This window comes from Python bivittatus, unplaced genomic scaffold (assembly GCF_059951505.1).
Source record: "Python bivittatus isolate LINGU-HERP-01145 unplaced genomic scaffold, Pbiv_v1 ctg000020_np1212, whole genome shotgun sequence".
In the NCBI taxonomy this organism is placed as follows: Eukaryota; Metazoa; Chordata; class Lepidosauria; order Squamata; family Pythonidae; genus Python; species Python bivittatus.
Genome location: NW_028277030.1, coordinates 17,417,894 through 17,436,999, shown reverse-complemented (window position 1 = coordinate 17,436,999; position 19,106 = coordinate 17,417,894). Strand labels below are relative to the sequence as shown.

At 37.1% G+C, this 19,106-nt stretch overlaps 1 protein-coding gene across 1 annotated transcript in view; it reads right to left on the bottom strand.

Annotated features, from left to right (window-relative positions):
- Positions 1 to 4,192: 4,192 nt before the first annotated feature.
- The window catches only part of CTNNA1 (catenin alpha 1), a 69,038-nt gene continuing 54,124 nt past the window's right edge, over positions 4,193 to 19,106 (bottom strand). Inside the window, exons 12-18 of the mRNA XM_007430216.4 lie at positions 16,991 to 17,191; positions 15,955 to 16,106; positions 12,626 to 12,736; positions 11,071 to 11,252; positions 9,658 to 9,763; positions 8,152 to 8,286; positions 4,193 to 5,533 (exon numbers count right to left, since the gene is read on the bottom strand). Coding sequence (XP_007430278.1) covers positions 5,246 to 5,533; positions 8,152 to 8,286; positions 9,658 to 9,763; positions 11,071 to 11,252; positions 12,626 to 12,736; positions 15,955 to 16,106; positions 16,991 to 17,191 — 1,175 coding nt within the window. The 3' untranslated portion in view covers positions 4,193 to 5,245. The remainder of the gene's footprint in view (positions 5,534 to 8,151; positions 8,287 to 9,657; positions 9,764 to 11,070; positions 11,253 to 12,625; positions 12,737 to 15,954; positions 16,107 to 16,990; positions 17,192 to 19,106) is intronic.

Here is a 19,106-nt window from a genome sequence, read left to right as displayed (position 1 = left end):
CCAAAGGCTGACCATTGCTCTGGCTGTGACTCTTCCTCCTGTCTCCTGTCTCCCAAGTTTATTCTCACAGCCCATTACAGAAAATGAGGCAGAATTGTTCAGTTGTTCTAGAAGATGGGACAAGAAAGAATGGGAAATCCAGGAAGCAGATTTCAGCTGTACATCAGGAAGAATTTTCTAATGATAAGAACTGCTCAATCATGGAACAAAGCACTTTGGGAGGCAGTGAATTCTCCTTTGCTGGAGTTAATTAACTGGAGAGTGGGTGGCCATCTGGTCAGAACATTGTAGAGATGAATTCCTACTTAGAAGATTGCTGTAGATGATCTCCAAAATCCCCTCCAAACAATTCCATCCAATATAGACTCCAGGAGCCCAGTTGTCTATCTCAACTTCAGGATTACCTACCTACATAGGTAGGCATTCTTTTTTTTTTTTTTTGCCAAGTGGAAAAATTATTTGACATCATAAACTAACAAGGCACTCCTCTTATTAGGTCTATATTGGCTACGTGGAATATTGCTCCTAGTTGAGACGGCCAGATTCAAGAATGATTCCACTCTCAGTGGAAGAAAGTAATCCTACAACTTCCTGTGTGCTGCTTTCATCTTCACTAGCAAAAACATCTAAAATTGCTTTTTTCAACCGAGAAGAGCAGGGAACTAAAGCTTCAAAAACAGACTAAGCTTTCTACTCTTATTATATTCCTGTTGACTGTTCTTAGCCTAGCTATCACTTTTCTTCACACACAGGACTTACAGACATGAAGAGGTCTTTATTTAAGAGCCCATTCTGAGCCACTGAGGTATTTGCCAGGAGGGAAACTTCACGGCCATTTATGCACCGCCTAACCTCATTTCATCCAGGCCTTGGCTGCAAAGTGCGCTGTGTCCTTTGTTGCCTTTCCTCTTTCGCTTAGAAGCGTGGGTAATTTTAGCCGACCCATTTGCCTTTTCATTCTGAAGCCATGCATTTCTCCCTTGTGAAGGCTTTCAATTTTTCCTACATCATTAACTCTGAAGCCCCACCAGGCACATGGTACAGAACCATCTTCAGTGGCTTGACAAACATCCTAATTTAAGACATGCAGTTTTAAAAGGAAGGATAACCTAGCTTAGCACCACAGAAGCAGAGGAAATGTGTTCAGCCAGCCTTTAGCGTGTATTTGGCAAAACAATTTAAGCACCAACAATTTATCAATGACCTGTACACATTTCAACCCAAGTTCTACAACAACATTCGCAACAACAAAGCTGACTGTTGTTCGGTCAGTACTATTCGGTACCGATGGCAGATGCATTCAGACGCTGGCTTGTTAGTGTCTTCTGCCATAGTAGATGCGCTCCCCATACTAAAGTAATAAATAGCATGTATCATCTCCGTCTCTTACTTAGTCAACAAGCCAGGGGTCTCAGCTTCCAAACTTCACAGTGCCTCACGAGGACTAGTTTGTTAGTCTGAGAGCAACAATGCTCAAGCTTTTTCATAGACTGAAGTCTCTAGTCCCCAGACAGCTGCTGCTGGTAGCAAGGAGGAGCAGTAGCAGAGGTGGAGTAAGCAAACAAGGGAGAAGAGCAGGCCCTGGAGTTGTCTTTATATATTCATTTTAAAAATTAACTCTTATTTGCCTTTCTGCAGGATGGTTTCTTGAAGTTGGTGTTCCATTCATTCACCATCTGAAAGGTGATTTTTCTCTCTGAAACCAAGATATTGGACCTGGAGTACGGTCTGAGCAAATCTGCACTTTTTTTGATAATGTTAGAGCCTGAGAGATCCAGCACCTCAATTCTTGAGTATGTTTGGTGTCTTGCTGAAAATAAAGATGTGCCTCTTACCTTTGGATTCTTTAATCTTCAAGCAAAGACCAAAAGCAAAGACCAAAGACCAAAGCTAATATATGTACTGAAAAACCTTTCTTGGGAGCTGCCCCTTCCCCCCCGCTTGGGATGATTTGTCTAAACTTGGATGTAGCACTCCATTCATGTCTCCTACAATAAAGATCTTCTCTGCAATTCCTACTAACATCTGGAAGAATCTTTCATAGAATTGTTCCTTATCTGTATTTGGAGCATAAATGGATGCCAGAGTTAAAATCTTACCTTTTCTTAATTTCAGGATGAAAATTGTCTTCTGATTGTTTTAGGAAGATGACTTGAGATAAATTGCGATTCCATTTTTCTGTCTTTCCTGATTTCTCCAGTATTGATTGCTAAAATAGATAATCCATACTCTATTGTTTGAAATGCACCAATCAAGCTGGTTTGTTTTTCCATATTTGATGGCTTCTGATTTACCTTGTATCCTTCATTTCTATATTTCATTATAATTAATTACATCATTCATGCTTTGATTTGATTTACCATGAGTACATGAATAGCCTTATGCTTAAACCATGTATTCTAAACATTTTCAAAAGCAGATTACTTTTTATTCATTCATTGAGACTTTTTCTGTATTCCCCTCTCAATTCCCACTCATCTTTTAATGTCACCCATAGATTAACTTTTTCCTGCAAATTGCAGTGTTGTACAAATTGCAATGTTGCACAAATGCCTTCAAAATTCATTCCTGGTTCATTCGTTATAATTCTCTGGATTGTAACATGCAAGTATCACCAGCCTAATTGCCACTTTCATATGCACTTCAAAAATTCATACTGACATACATTTTAGCCTGTTCATTCACACTGCATCCGCATCTTCACTTCTTTATGTACTGCACCAGATCATCCTCATTCAGTTCTATTACATTTATTTACAACACTTTTATATTACTTTTATTTTAGTAACTCTTTCCCCTCTTAGTTTCACACATGCACATTTTTTCTTTCATTCAATTGATTCATTAATTCAGGTTTAACATTTACTCATCCTATGTTCCAAGTTGCAGCCTTCATGGTTATCAACTAGTGGGCCCACAAATGTTGACTTTCACCAAAGTTAACTAAGGCTTTCATAAAAGGCTTTTATTAAGCTAGACTAGGTTACCAGCCTTTGTGGTACCTGCACCACATTTAGCATTTCCTGCTACCAGTAAGGACACTATACTTGTCAGCTTGGCTGCATTTTATCCAGCCTGCCAAAAGCACAACCAAAGCCGAAGCACTCTCACACTATCTGATGCAACCTAGGACCTCAAATCCAAGTGCTCTGCAGGCCAATGAACTATTGCCCATATATATCCACCTAAGTAGGGGATATATGCAGCGTGCTGATATATCCTAATTCTCTAATTAGAATCCTCCAATGAATAATAAAAAGTATGTTTAAATGAATGCTATTTGGATCTGGAAAAAGTTAAAATGGAATTCCTAAGCGATCAGGCTCTATTGCCATAAAGCCTCATCAATAAAAGTGTTGATTCCTGAGCACTGAACTATTAATCATGAGCTTCTAAGAAGCTTCAGGTATCCAATTAGTCTTGAGATAACAGCTTCCTGGAAGCTCTTTGGATGAGGAGACTCCTGTACATTGTAATTAACATAGTGACTCTGTGATATTTAGCATTTCAAGAACTTTCAAACTGTACTGTACGCCTTTTAACAGCCAGAACCTGCACAGGCTTGGTTTGTGGGATGTTGGGATTTTTTGGGTGGCAAAAAACAGGATATTTATGCAATTTCAGCACTGAAGAGGGCAGAACTATTGAAGGTTCAATAAACCTCTTTCACATGTTATTTTTCCCAAAAGGGCCAAAACTCATGCTGTTTTAATTATTCGGTCATTAACCCCTAGAATTATTAATTTTAAATTTGTATCCCACCTTTTCTCTAACAGTTCAAACACCAATGCAATTCTAGGGCCACAAAAATGCAGCACGCAGCCCGTGTGTTGCCCAACCAAACCAAACCGATAAAGCAGGTCCCCCCATTTAATATAAAACACCTTTAATTTAAAAATGTATTGTGGACATGCAAGGACTTGAAATTACTCTTTGGAACAAATGAGGCCATGACCCCAGCTGATTAACTCTTGAGTATCTTTTTCCCTACTGGCATAGTGCAAGTCACAAAAGAGCCAATTAATTTTGCCTGTTGTGCTCTGAAACTCAATGACTTTCAACAAAACCATTCAAGGGAATCATGTATGAGTCATCCATTATTGGCCTCTTAAAAGTTATCTCTAATTAGTCAGTACACTGTAGAATTAAGATTATTTTATCAACTGCCAAAGAAAACTCTGACTAGTACAACTGGTTTTTATACTTTATTGGAAAAGATATAAAAACAGAAATCCATAAAAAATTTAAAACAGCAAAATTATACCATGAAGCTCCCATTATGACAAACAATACCTAGGCTGCAGCCTGAATAAACCTATTTGCTAGCTTTCTTTTTAAGCCTAAAGAAAAATGAATAGCAATTATTACAAGAACACAGTGATGGATTTGAATGCGGAGGGAGAACATGCAACATTTACAGCACCCGCTGGTGCAAGCACTTTTTTTATTAGTCTTGTGGCAAAGAATATCAGTAATCTGTAACCAAGCACCGACATTATCATGTCCCAAAAACAAGTAGCAAGTTTTTGTCCTAATTCATTGCACAATCCACATCACGTTCCTTGTATGATGATTTCCTTCAGGCTCCCAAGAGCCTAGGGAAACTATTTTGGAAATGCTGGGGTGGCTACAATTTGTCACTCACTAATATGCACCCCTAATGTGCATCCCCTTAAGAGTTATTTAGAACAAATGCATCAATGTGTTCAGGCTGGAAAAAAGTCAATACCTACTTAAATTAGAAAGAATGCTACAGTATATTACTTTCTCAAAATCATTTTCTACCGTTGTCTTAGTGTTCTAAGTAGCAATTAGCATTTCCGCTTTTCCAATTATTATGCATACCAAGCTTTATCTCTATCCACCGAGCATGTATATACTTTAAGAAAACCACATGTTCCATTCCTGTTCACACTGAGACAGATCAATTTTTCTGCTCATGGAATGACATGATCCAGCTATGTGAAGGATGAATGTTATTGTGAAATCATCTTTGGTTATAGAACAGAATTAAAGCAGGGTTTATTAAGCAAAACAGAGCTAGAAATATGTCACAGAAACCTAGACAGCATTTTCATACTAACATTACCATGCTTGCAGACTGAAAGTTGAACTGTCGTGCTTCCTAACTCTGTTTATTTCCTTTTACTCTAAATGATTTTGTCATAATATTAAGTAAATGAACTTTAACATAATCCAGAATGGCAGAAATTCTGAAAGAAAGAAAGAAAAACGAAATGAGGAATTAAATGCTCTCCATGGCTTTGAATTCACTGAGTGCTTGTACTGGGTTAACATGCTTTTTCTGGGAAGCTCGCTTGATTTTGGTCTGAGTTTCATCTTGTTTCTCTCGCTTGACTAGAGGCTTCTTCTCGGGAGCTTTCATTTTCCAAGACACAGCTGGAAGGTTCAGAGAAGCCATCCCCTGAGACTTTTGGTACTTGGTGGAGGCCACGTAGGAGGCCTTCACAGTTTGCACTACGGCATTCATCAGGTTCTTTGCAGCCTGGATCAGTGACATGGCACTATCCACCTTAACAAACAAATCCACAAGAGAGAATACCTTTAGTTTGAGACAGTGCCTGAAATACAGTTTACTATATAAAATTTAACGGTAGAGGCTTCAAATATACCAGAGATTCAAGAGCTCCAAGTTTATGACTCTCAGAACAAATGCTAACAGGAATCTGAGGTTCAGATTCCTTTACCAAGAAGATTCCTTTTGAATCCAAGGGTGCCTTTATCCTTGAGTACAAACTAGGAAGGGAATGGAGAAAAATATCCAGATACTTGGCTTAGGACAGACTGGAGAGAAAAACACAACTACACTGGTCAAAACTTAAATGATAGTAAAATTTGAATTTGTTATTTGAACAGCAGACCACTATGCTAAGTCACAAATTACCTTTGGATGGCCCTTTTCTTTCAAAAGCTAAGACACAGAAAAATACTATACATTTTATGGAATTGCTGGCAGGAAAAGGAACAAAGGTACTATTGTGTCAAATAGCTTAGCATCAATAGCCATTATGCCTGTTGTGTTTATCTTAGACAAAAGCTCTCAGCATCAATACATAAATCCACAAAAACATCAACAAAGAAACTTCATAACTGTTGCATTGTCAAAAGCACACACAAATCCCTACAAATGGCAACTGATAGGTTGGCACAGATTATTAGCTGAGAATGTGAAAAAATTGAAACAAAGCATGATCTGATGAAAAAGGAATTACAGAAGTGTAACTGCCTATCAACTGTTGGGTCCTTTAATTGACTTTAGGTTCTTTCAAAATGAACAAACTGGAAATTAACAGATTAAAAGCTGCCCTTTATTTTTTGCAATGTATGTAACTAAAGATTGTAAATTAGTTGCTTTACAAACAGAATCACTGTTAGGATCCATTATGACCAACTGCTATTCAGACAGAGCACAGCACATCCCTATATTCATTGCATTTGTATTTCTCATCAAGAGAAGAACATAGAGAAATAAAATATATGGTGTGTGTGACTTATTTTGGAAAGATTTAATTATTTTAGTTTTCTAAAGACTTTGAGAATGATTTAATGGGAAGGCAGTAGTTGTAGCACATTCCGTCACTGTTTAACTATCCACTGTGTAGAAAGAGGTACCTACATTACGTGACATATTTGCTTTTTCAGTATTTATTAAATTATATATTACTGATTCTAGTTTCAAGACAAATTTCTGCAGCAGCAGAGCTCAAAGTTAAATAAACATTTTATAGTCACTATAAAACCTCAGAGAAGATATTATTATACTGTAAAGCCAGCAACGTTCTATTCAGTGCCAATATTCTTGCCAAAGATGGCCCAGATCTTTGGTAGCATTGATTTGGTATATATCTGGTAGTACTGAATCTGTCTGTTTGTCTGTCTAAGCAGAATTTGCTATCATCACATTTGTGCTGGTAGTTTATGAATAGAGACTTTTCTTCCCCATAGCCCATAATGTGGTTTTATCTCCATGAAAGTAATTGTCTAACCCAAAGGTGAATGCACATTTTTCAGCATCCAATAAGTACATAAACATAAATAGGTATAATCAGAGCATTTGTGGGGCCATAGAAATGTTATCCTCACTACTCAGACAGCTCTACCCTAACTCTTGACATCTAGACCGAAGTATATAGAGAAGGAGACACCTTACTTCAGTGAAATTAGGAATATATTATTGTAATGAAAGAAACTGTTTATTCCTTGTAAAGAAACTCAGAAAACACCAGCATTAATGATGGAGAAGGGAAGCACAATACTTAGGAAAACATGAAGCCCTGCACATGGCTCCTCTTGTTTACATTTTAACTTCACAGCCAAGTCAATAAAAACTTTTTGAATATTACTAATTTTGGAGAAGGGTTGGTGAACATGACCATCAACGTGTTTTTTTCTTCATGGAGAATAAATTAGCTATATCCAAGTACAATCTGAAGTATGCTAAAAATGGATTGTAGTCTACAAAATTATACACATGAGAAGGAAAGATAAACAAGGAATTAATGTGGGCCGGCTCCATTTCAGATGAGGATTAAAATGTTACAGCCACAATCTTCACAGCCTAGAAGAAAGTTTTCAGAGAGAGTTGGAAAAGAGGAAACTGAATGTAGAAAACAGAAATGGATGCAAGTGGCTGGCTGAGACAGACCTGGGGGGAACAATCAGAGGAAAAGATATAACAGAAATTTGCAGACAAAAATACGGGGTGATGAACTCCATGGAATGTTTGACAGGCACACAGTTTCTGATGAATACAGAGGAACATGGTAAGAAAGTGTACAGTCACCGCATGACCTGAGAATAGGACAGATGAATGGCTTTGGCAGTAGAGTAATGGGTGGAAATGAAACTAAATCTATACTTTCAGAGGACTTCAGTAAACAAAGCCATTTTTATAATAATCAAATTTGTGCACTGGATTATTTAAACCACAGTTTGGACCATACACTTTTTCTGAATGAGAAAAATAGTATAAATCCCTCCAATGCTGGGAAAAAACCTCAAGAGGGCTTGAAGATGCTGAAAGAACACCTTTACATTCAACATCTAGAATTTCACAACTGAAGCAAAATAAAGCTTGTGTAAGAGCTGAATCTAGAAAGACACAAAGCAAACATTAAGACTTGTACATACCCCAGACACCACAAGCTCTCCTCCAAGGTTCTGAACTTCTGCCTTCACTTTGCTACAGATGTTCAGCTGGTGGCAGTATAAAGCAATACGTTGCAGATAGGCTAGCAGGTCTTGTTTGCAAGCTGAATCTGGACACTGTGCACAGAAAAAAAGAAAAGAAAGATACTTCATTCTAAAGAGAGGATCCAGTGTGTTGCACACTCCAAATGCATTAAACACAAGTTAATATTTTGGTCATTTTATTTATTAAGCCACATTGTGAACAGAACAGCATTAGAGATATGGAAAAAGAAATACTTAATGGTGTAAAATTCCAAATAACATTTTGGAAGAGCTCAACCCCACCCTACCCCCAGTCAGGTTTTCAGTGATTTTTTTGAATATCACCGGAGAAGCCATATGGATCTCTGTGGGATGCTGATCCAGAGGCAGGCGTCGCAACAGAGAAGACACAATTCCTAGGTCCCAAGAGATGGCATTCTTTCCTTGAGGGGATTGGAAGTACTCTCACCCATCTTACAGGATGGACAGAAAGTATTAGAGACAGGTAGTCTCTCAGATAACCAGGCCCTATGTCATGAAAGGCTTTAAAAATGATAATTAGCACCCTGAATTACACTCAGAAACCAATTAGCAACTAGTGAAGGTTGTGTGGTGACACAGAAGCATATCAAGGCATGCCCATTAATGCCCATGTCTGGACCAGTTGTAGTTTCCAAGTGATCTTCAAGGGCAGCCCCAAATAGAGTGTATCGCAATAGTCCACGAAATGGAATTTAATTCCCATCAATCTTTGTCCTGAAAAGATTCAGATAACAATAGCCCATTTTGTTTATCAACTGAAACTGTCAAATATTTAAGAAGAAATGTCTTAGAATGCAGGGAGAAAATCCCAGATAAATATTGAAAAGCCAGGGCAGGGTTAGTATCCTTATCTATTATATTGCCAAATATATGGACAGCACCATGTTTGATCTCCAGGCAGAGACAACGTACATGCATTATCTTTTTCCTACAGAGGGGTAGCAACAGAAAAATGAAGTGGACTGAGGATCCCCATCCTTTTAGGATGCCACCCATCAGAATTTTCTACAATAAAATAGTTTGTACTCTGAAATAAAAATTAGCTGATGACACTAGAAGAAAACAAGAATATTAAAAATGTATATGATGCTGCCTTGAATTAAATGGGTATAAATGTGAAACTCTGTATATGCCAGAGTATTCCCCTTTTATTCATGCATGTGGTATATGCATCTGGAAGTCTCAAGTAAGTTTTTATTTGGAGTAATTATTTGGAAAACAAGATATCAAAATAGATTCCAAATTCATTAATATTAGGAGCAAGCAACGAAGAAAGCTTTTTTAGTAGAGGAAGACACAGAATTAAGATTCTTAGACAGACTCCATAAAACAAACTACTGGCTTCAGAGTTCCTGAGTTTATAAACATATTGTAAAATTAAAGGTGTGTTGAAGACTCATAAAAAAATCAATTATGGCTTACATGATCAGCAATTGCCCGCCCTAGTTTATCCATTCTTGACCCGGCTTCTGCAATTTTCTTGGCTGCGCTGATTACATCAGATGTATTTTTTAGTGGTCCTTTACCTCTGCAAAGGAGAATAGAGTATTTGTCTTTAGAATCAAGGACTCATATTGCCTTGCCAATTATTTCCCATGATGTAGGCTTTACTACGACAAGACTGGTATTGACAGCAGTATTAAAAAATACTTTAGAGGAGAGTTTTGTGAGAACTAAAAATATAATTACAATATCCTTACAAACAGCTTTCCCTCTCTAAACAATAACATTGCTTAGTATCTTATTAAACAAATGTTTAAGCTAGGCCATGGTTTATTTGATCATGGTGCACTTAAGCCAAATTAGTTTTACAGTTCAAAGTATTCATAGCTTGTTCTTGGTTTCTTTTCTTTTCTTTTTGAGCTACTCTTACATTGCCCCTCAGAGATTAGTTAGAGACTTCGGCAGGACATCCTTTAGGGTTTATCTCATCAACAGTTCCCTTATCAGAGCTTTCCTAAATAGTTTGATTCTGTGGCAGGCTCTGTATGGTATTCAAAGCATAAAGTCACAATCATACAAGAGAGGCCTAAATCCAAGGACACTCCTAGAGTATCTCTTTGAGGCCTATCCATTAATCTATAACCAAATGTAGGCTACACATCAAAAAATGTCAATGGGGCCAGACAATTGTGTTTGATAGTAAAGGTTGTTTAATTATTAATTGCCTACAATTTACTGTCAAGAACTGAAGGCTATTAAAACTATTCCAGCTTTGTGCAGTTCCTACGAAACTTCATGAACTGCACTGATTGAAATCTAACTTTCTAAGCCGAATCTTCAGAAAATATGGGATTAAATTTATTTTAACTTTATATTCAGTTATGCATGTGCTACAGAATTTACTATACAGTTTATGCACCTCTCTATAAGCCTAAACACAGGAAAACCAAAAGGCAAAGTTAAAATAATACAATACCATTAAATACAGGCAATGCAATCTTATTAAACAAAATTTACCACTTCCCCTTTAGGGGGAAGCACTATTACCTCAAAAACAGAATAGCTAGCACAGCAAACTACCCAACATTAGCATCTCTATCTTGCCTAGATTTAACTGCAGCTTTAACTGGTTCTCCTTCAGTCTATGAGCCAACACTGGCACAGTTGGATTAAATGAAAAAGAGGAGGAGTTGGGTTCATATGCATATTTATGACCCTGCTCTCATTTAGAAGTCTCTTCAGAATGAGAGATAAGAGAGAATAAATAAGATCATCTTACAAGGTGTCTGAGACAGTTTCAGGCATAAGCCCAACTGCAAAGCAAACTAGCTGAGATACAAGGAGTACGAAGTAAGGTTGCCCTTGAAACGCCTACTTATACCAAATGCTTACCTGGTGAAGTCCGTCATCTCCATCATAATCATGCACATTTGTTTTGCCAGAACAATAATATCATTACCACTGTCATCCCACTTGGATACTTCAGCATCCAATTTACTCTTTTCTTCTTGGAAGCTGGCAACTTGTTCAGCAATTTTGGCTTTTTGTTCTTGAGGGAGTTGAGCCATGATGGCCTGGAATAAAGAATTATTCTATATATAAAATTCTTTTCAATAACTGGCTATTCAGATGTTTTCATTAGCCAGCCTAATTAAGAGTCAGAGTTAAAGTATATCCAAAGGATGAATGGGAACATTATTTTTAATCTTGATCAAGTCTGTTATTCTGTGGATGACTGCACAATATAAAAACATATTATATGGAAAAACATCTACTGGTGAAAGGTGACTTTTGAAGCGTGCCTTGGAAAAAATTGGTAATATAGGAAATGTATGTTCCCTGTCCTTTTCCATTTTTACATCAATGTATGGATGCATATTTTGAAATTGCTACAGTTGATGAAAAATAAGAGTTTTCAGACAGAAAACTGACACTTTTTTGAAAGCCAGATTGCAAATTCTGATCAAGGATCAAATCTTGTTCAAATCAAATCTTCCAATTATGTGCAAAATTTGAGGCAAAGACATAAAACAAGGGTACAACATAATTTGAAGATCATGATTATCTAATTCAGCTCTTCAAATCATTCATTTTGAATGTTTAAGTTCATACTGCCTACACACAAAATGTAAGGGCTATTTCAGGAAATGAAAGCAAATTAGAGAGATTACAAAAAGTGTTGAGTTTTATGAAACAATGAAGAGGGCAGTCTTGGACACTTGCTTGGAAGACAATCCTTTTTCATAAACAAATCTGTTGGCAAGCAACCACCCCTACCTGAACTTTCAAGTGGCATGAATGTGGGAATACCTGAAAAAGTGAAAAATCACTTTGGGATTCCTTCTGAACTCTATTTTGAACAGTACTTATTGATGCTTAACATAGCATATGCATAGTGAATTTTCTTTCACTGCTAAAGCACACAAGAGAAACTGGACAGGATTCAGAATGGCTTTTTCGAAAACATTCAAGGAATAGGGAAGCTTAGCAATTTCACTGTTTGTCTGTCACTGTAATCTACAAGGACACCCTTGTGCAAGCTGAAAACAAAACTGCTATCATAAGAATAAGGTAGCCATTTATGTGTACACTGAAGATAAAATTATAATGGTGTCAATTGGCAGCCTGATATTTCTTAATAAAAAATAATTCCCGTTAGAAGGAATATTCCTCTTTCCATGGCTATGCTTATGTTTTAATCAAGGATTGTAAATGCAGAAATCAGATTAGATAATGCTGCAGATCTGTGATTTTTATCTACACCAAAGCAATACCAATGGAGGAGGAAGATGATCCCAAGGAAGAAGATAAACAATTAAATAATGCAATAAAGATAAAGAGATATATTGGGAATGAGAGAAATCATGGTATCTTGATTTTAATGTGCCCTAGTATTCTGGCTATATTCAAAGAGATTAGAGCAGGTAACTAAACAGGCGTCCCTTACTCTTGCACTATGGCCGTGAATAAGTTGATCATCTTCAGTTTGAACACTTGTTCGGCTCCTGACATCAAAATCTTCTGTCTCAAAGTCAGAATCATCAAGTTCTTCAGGTGTCTACAAAAACAGTTTAAGCACAAATCAAACTCAAGAGCAACCTAGGGGAGCAAATGTTTCCATGGTTTTGGAATACACTGAATTTAAAACCTGTCAAACTGCACATAAATACAATGTCATATTTTAAGACAGATGAACAATTAGAAATACTATCATGGATATTTTATACACATTTATCTAGCACAACTGGGAGATAGTTTGACGGAAAGGTTAGATAAACACTTAAAAAAAGTAACCGGTATTTTATACTGCCTAGTTACGTTTGCTACTTACGATTTGTCTTGAGCTTGAGCAAACAGACATAAAAATACAATTATCAGCTTGCTATACTGCTGTATTTGTAACACTTTATTTAATACAGTTTCTGTAGACACTGTGTGAAAGAACTCAGTTTGCTAGATTAATCCACAGAAACCCATTTAAAAGTATATACTACTTTTTGTAGCTTCAGAAATCTGCAGCTTATACTTCTTTTATACTAGGTTTTTCCCAAGTTGTACACAATGAACTAATGTTTGATTGTATTAATAACTTTAGTTAAGAAGTCACACATGTTACATCTTAGATGTTACTTTAAATGTGATTAGACTCTTCAGGAAATACTGTTGGAGAGGGAAGAACAGCAAATATTCAATAATATTCAATGTGAATGTCATGATCAGTTATTTCTGGTTAATCTAAGGTCTCTTATCAAGCTGTGTTTTCCACCACTCTTACTGGCAAGCATTACTTTCTCTTGTTTTCTCTGCAAATATTCAATAAATGAGTTGCTTTTGCAATGGACAAGTAATGTTTTGCAAAGGACATACAGTAAAGCAGTGGTTCCCAACCTTTTCTATGCCCCATACCCCTAGGAAATGTTTGTTTGCACTCCCTACAAAAGTAATATCACATCTGAAGATGAAGAAGTCTAATTTCTAATGCGGGTGAACAAATTGAACTTAAAAAAACAAGCTTTTAACTCAGTGCATAAAATTATCACATCCCCTAAAATTCCATCCTGCACCCCTGGGGGTGCGAGCCCCACAGGTTGGGAACCCGTGCAATAAAGGGTGAGAAACAATGGCAGGTAGGACTGAGAAAAAAGGCTGGAGGAAAGACATTTTTTGCTTCCCCCTGGTTTAGGTTTGAGGGCAAAGGCTAACCAAATGATTTAAACAACAAATGCTGGAAAATGGAAGAGAGGGGAGAGGTAGCAACTTGAGCATCAGTGTTCTTGGTAGCCCCTCTTGCTTTGACTTTGTATCTGCCCAGTTTTAATTCTGACCATGCCCATGGCTTGAATTCTATCCCCAACAAGATTTGCCTGAGGTCACATGGATCTCAATAGACAAATGACTTCCTCACTCTTTGAAAGCCTGACCTTCCCAATATGCCCTTTTAGACTAGCTTTCTTTTCTTCACTTCTGTTTGTGGACCATGAACTGCTGGACTTACTACAGGGACTTCGGTTTAAAAAAAAAAAAAAGATGGCAGTAAAGGGAGCAGGTGGTTAGGTGCTGATTTCTTTCCCCTAGCAAATCTGTTTCCTGGCGTACCATAGCTAGAACTTTTATGCTAGCTCAGATAGTGGGAATGTTGGTAACAGATATGGACTATCTACAGATGGTAATGGGAAATGGGGGGGGGGATCAGTTCCTTTCTATTTTCATCTTGCTTGAATAAATTGCTTTGTGCATATCTCTATGTTTTATTTTCAAAGTGACTAATCACTAATGGTATTATGCAAGTTTAGATACTTTTGGCAACTTGCTTTGAAAATACATCCAATTTGTATTTTAGACAAAATGCAGAGCTTTTACTAATTAGGTCTCTTAAGAAACACCTAAGAAAATGAAAGGCATTCGCCTCTCATAATTTATTCATTTTAAAAAAAATTTATGCTGCTTCATCTCCATCAAAAGCAGATAGATTTTGAATTTGATTTCTGGAGCACAAGACAACCCTAACCCTAATCCTAATCCTTATAAATTCTTCTTTACTGAGATTATTTTTTTTTTGGAGGAAAACTTTGCACTGAGCCTATTATTTTTTCCTTTGATGCTTCTATTCTGTTACGTCAGCCATTTATCCAAAACTTAAACAACCAAAAGAGCATTTATAAAACAGAAACATCAAGATACAGACAAAACTCCATAAAGAGATGAAAATCTAAATATAGTTAAATTAAATCATTGAACATCTAAAACAAAAGCAGGCATAACCTGGATTCATGCATCACATCAAAGTAAAGCATAAAACATAACTTACAATCCTGTAATAGCTGGGTTGACCAATCACACAAAAAGAAGTTTTGTCTGTGCTTTTGTGTAATGCAGAAACATGTAACTTTTTTCAGTTTGGGGAATGTCTTGGGCTTTGCGTGACATATTGATTGCTACATCCTAAAAGTGGGTAGGTCCAGGAACCAAAGTAGCCCCAATTTTGGGATACGGATAGAGTTTTAAGGGGTAAAATGGCAACAATTTTTCCCCTTGAAATCCCTTCAAACTTCAAATAATGGAACACCTTTATGTTATTGGCCTTTCCCACTCTGAAGTGCCTAACATAAAGACTATACAATGGAAGCCCTGTTCTAAATACAAACCAAATGCATGCTTAAAAATGTGGTGGTTCATATTGGAAAAAGGCACTACTGAATTAGCAACAAATAAAGATTTGGACATAATGTATGTCAAGCAGTAAATTAAACTGTGACCAGAGTACTAAAAGGCCAAAAAACCTGAAGTAGCTTTAGATTTACACCATCCTCCTCTTCTATGTGCGGGAGAGATGTAAGTAGAACAAATAGTTGTTGTACCTATCTCCTGTCCAATTGGGACACTAAACACCAACAGGCATTTGAAAGATCCTGATTTTGATAGTCTCCAACACTTTCACAACTGCATAAAATTTCATTTGAAATTACTGCGTTTATTACTGAGATTAGAAGAATGGAAAGTGATCAAAGTGAATACACTGTGTATAAAGAACCACATATCAATATATAGGTAATGGGTGAAATATAGAGTATAATTATTCAGAATATAAAATATTTAGCTGCAGCTAAAGTTACTGGAGTTACTGAAATTATTAAGCTGTTATGATATGCATATGTACATGATGATATGCAAGTGCATGAATTTACACAGAATTTAGTATACAGTGATGTGTTCTGAATTATTAATAATATATTTTGAAAACTGAATGCAATTTCAAGAAAGCTGAAGTTCACTCACTCTGATCATCAATACTGCTTTTCTGATGTCACGAATTCCATCATATACTAGTCGTGAAGCATCAATAAATTCATTTTCATCCACTGGCTGAGCAGGGTCAGAACTTAATGCTTCTACAGCAGCTTCTACTTGTTCAGTAAAACGTGGCATAACTACAGAACACACAGAAAAAACAAATTTGGGGGAACAAGAATATAATAGAGAAAAATTATGTAACAACACAATATTAGAGAGCAGTTTTAATTCATATGTATTATTGGAAGAGCATTGTGAGCTGAGATATACGTATGTGTGTGCTGATGATGAAGAATAAGGCACATACATGAGACCACGTATATGTTTCACAGTGCAGGGAGTGGGCCATTGTGTATGATATAAATTTGTGAACTGTAAAAAGGATGGTCGGGGGCTGTATATGATTCAAAATGTTGCTTATTCCTGCTTCACACTGTTCAGTTAAGGGGAGGTAAGTAGCCTTTTCATGGCTGAGAGCCACACTAACTTTTTCAGGGGCCAGGATGAGAATGCAAATAAGCAAAGCCAATATTTTGGTAGGATTTTTCTTAAGTTTTTTTTTTTAAAGGGATGTACACTACCATTTTTGTACACTCCTTTGTTTCAGGATGTATACCTATTTCAGGATGTACACTACCATTTTGAGTATTTGTCTTCTGAAAGTGCTAAGAAACAAAAGTAACAGGTGGCCTGGTGTCAGGTATAGCCCGAAGGGAGTGTTTCTCAACTTCAGCAACTTTAAGATGTGTGGACTTCAACTCCCAATTCTGGGAATTGACGTCCACACAGCTTAAAGATGCCAAGGCTGAGCTGCCCTAGGGCATCAGTCTGCCTATCTATGAGTTAAAACAAGTATTTGGTACTTTATGCCAGTAACTTCCTAACTATTAGATGATACCCCCCGCCCCCCAACACACACCTATAAAGGGGCTGCAGAAAGAAGTGAGGAACATGCTGCCCTGGCTGAAACTGTTTCATCAAGACTATCAAATTAAAAGCATGAGTACGTTGTTTACTTTACCTGTGTTTGACAGCAGTTTTGTTGCTTCCAAAACCTTTTCTGTATATACCCCAGGTTCATAATTATCCATTTCAGAAGTGACAACATGAATTACTCTTGCTGCACGGCCACGGATTGCACCAGCAGTGCGATCTAAACCATCAACATCTTTTTCTTGGAGAGCAATGACACATTTATTTACATCTTCTAGAATATGATTTTCTGGTGGTTAAAAAAAGAAATGGGAAAGTCACATTTTGTGCTGATAATGTATAAATCAGCACTAGTAGGTTAAAAAGCAATTGCTAGCTATATTTGAAATACTAAGTTAGCATGAAATGCAGCAGTTAAAAACTTCCTACTGATAAAGAAACCTCTATCTCATTTATTTAACTGAAAATGAGCTTAATGCTAGGTGTAGGATGGCATAAATATATCCCAATCTTTAAAAAAAAAATCCACAAGCTGAAACTAAGTCAGAGGCTGTATTCTTAAAGTGCCACAGATCCCAGCCCACTGACCTGAAGGTACAGGAAGCCATTAGATTACCTAATAGACAGTGACATCTCCCTGTATTTAGAAGCTTGCAGAATTACAAACTATAAACACCATATCCAAAACTCTATTTCTTTGGAGGTCTCCTCTTCAGAAATCCTGATTCTTGTAAAACCTCTCTAGTATCCTCACAGAATAAAACTCTTCATATATCAAGCTATGTAAGAGGATGCTTTTCTTAACCTACACATGGCTTAATGAAAGGCTAGATGAGGAAGCCAAATGGACAATGCAGAAAAAAAGAGGAAAGTCAACAGAATAGGAACAGCTACTTGCTCAGCTCCTGGTTGAACAATATGTAAAAATATTTATTATGGTAGAAGAAGGTAGAGGAGAAAGGCTGGTGAATGAGGCAATGGTTACAAACTAGCACAGGTCATAAGCATAACATTTCTTTAAAGTAATGTTGGAACATGGCTTTTTAAGACTATTGAGACTTTTCCACTTATTTATCAACTGCTTTCCCTCACCATAATATCTTGCTTCAGGAAAAAAGCAATTTGTAACTTAGCTTAGCTGTTGTTAATAGCCGCTTACTTTCTGCCACGAATGGAGAAAAAGAGTTGCAAGAATAAGCCATAGTTTTACCCATATTCTGTCTATCCCATAGAAAAGCAGTTCCTAACAGAAAAATGTCCCCTTCTTAAGGCTGAGAGCCTACCAAAGCCTTCAAGAGTGCAGAGGTAGTTCAAGATTCTATACATTATTACATTTCTCAGATATTGATGAAATTTGACGCTTAATATGTGGCTAAAGCCCTTTATCTTATTTTCATCTTGAAAATGACTAACATAGTAAAGTAAGATATAACACAGCCCTGGCTACAGGCTATTAACCAATGAAATAATATGCAAGATATTCTTGAATACATAACAAAAATATGGGTTTCTTAACAAAAAGCATTTCTATGGTAAAATATTATAAATTCTAAACAAAATGCTAGTAGGAACCAACCATAATAATTTATTACAGACCTAGTGGAACATTCATGTTCAATATCTACATGAAACCAGTAAGTGAGGTCATCTACAGGTTTGGGGTTTGGTATCATCAGTATGCTCTACTTGGGGCTGCCCATGAAGACCACTTGGAAGGTTTAAATGGTCTGGAGTACAGTGAAACAGGCAGTGATGGGCACACGGTATGCCCTTGTGACTTTCCTGCTCTGCAAGCCGCACTGGTAACCAGTATGCTTCTGGGTGCAATTCAAAGTGCTGGTTATGACCCCTGAAGCCCTACTTGGCATAGAACCTAGTTATCTCAGGGACTACCCACCTTCAATGGCATCTGCATAGCCGGTAAGAGCCGACAGGGTCCCTTCAATTAAACAGTGTCAACTATTGGAACCAAGGAAGTATGCCTTCTCTGTCCCAGCCCTTGCCTTCTGAAATAAGATTCCCCCAGAGAGCCATATGGTCCCATCCTGATGGCATTTCAGAAAGCCTTAAAAACCTGGCTGTTCTCCCAGGCCTTGGGGTAGGGTGGCTGTGGGCCCTGTTGGATATGCTTGTATGTGTGGGTGCTGCCGCCGCCGCCGCCGCCTTAAATCAGAAATATTTCTGATTTCTTATTTTTCTTTATT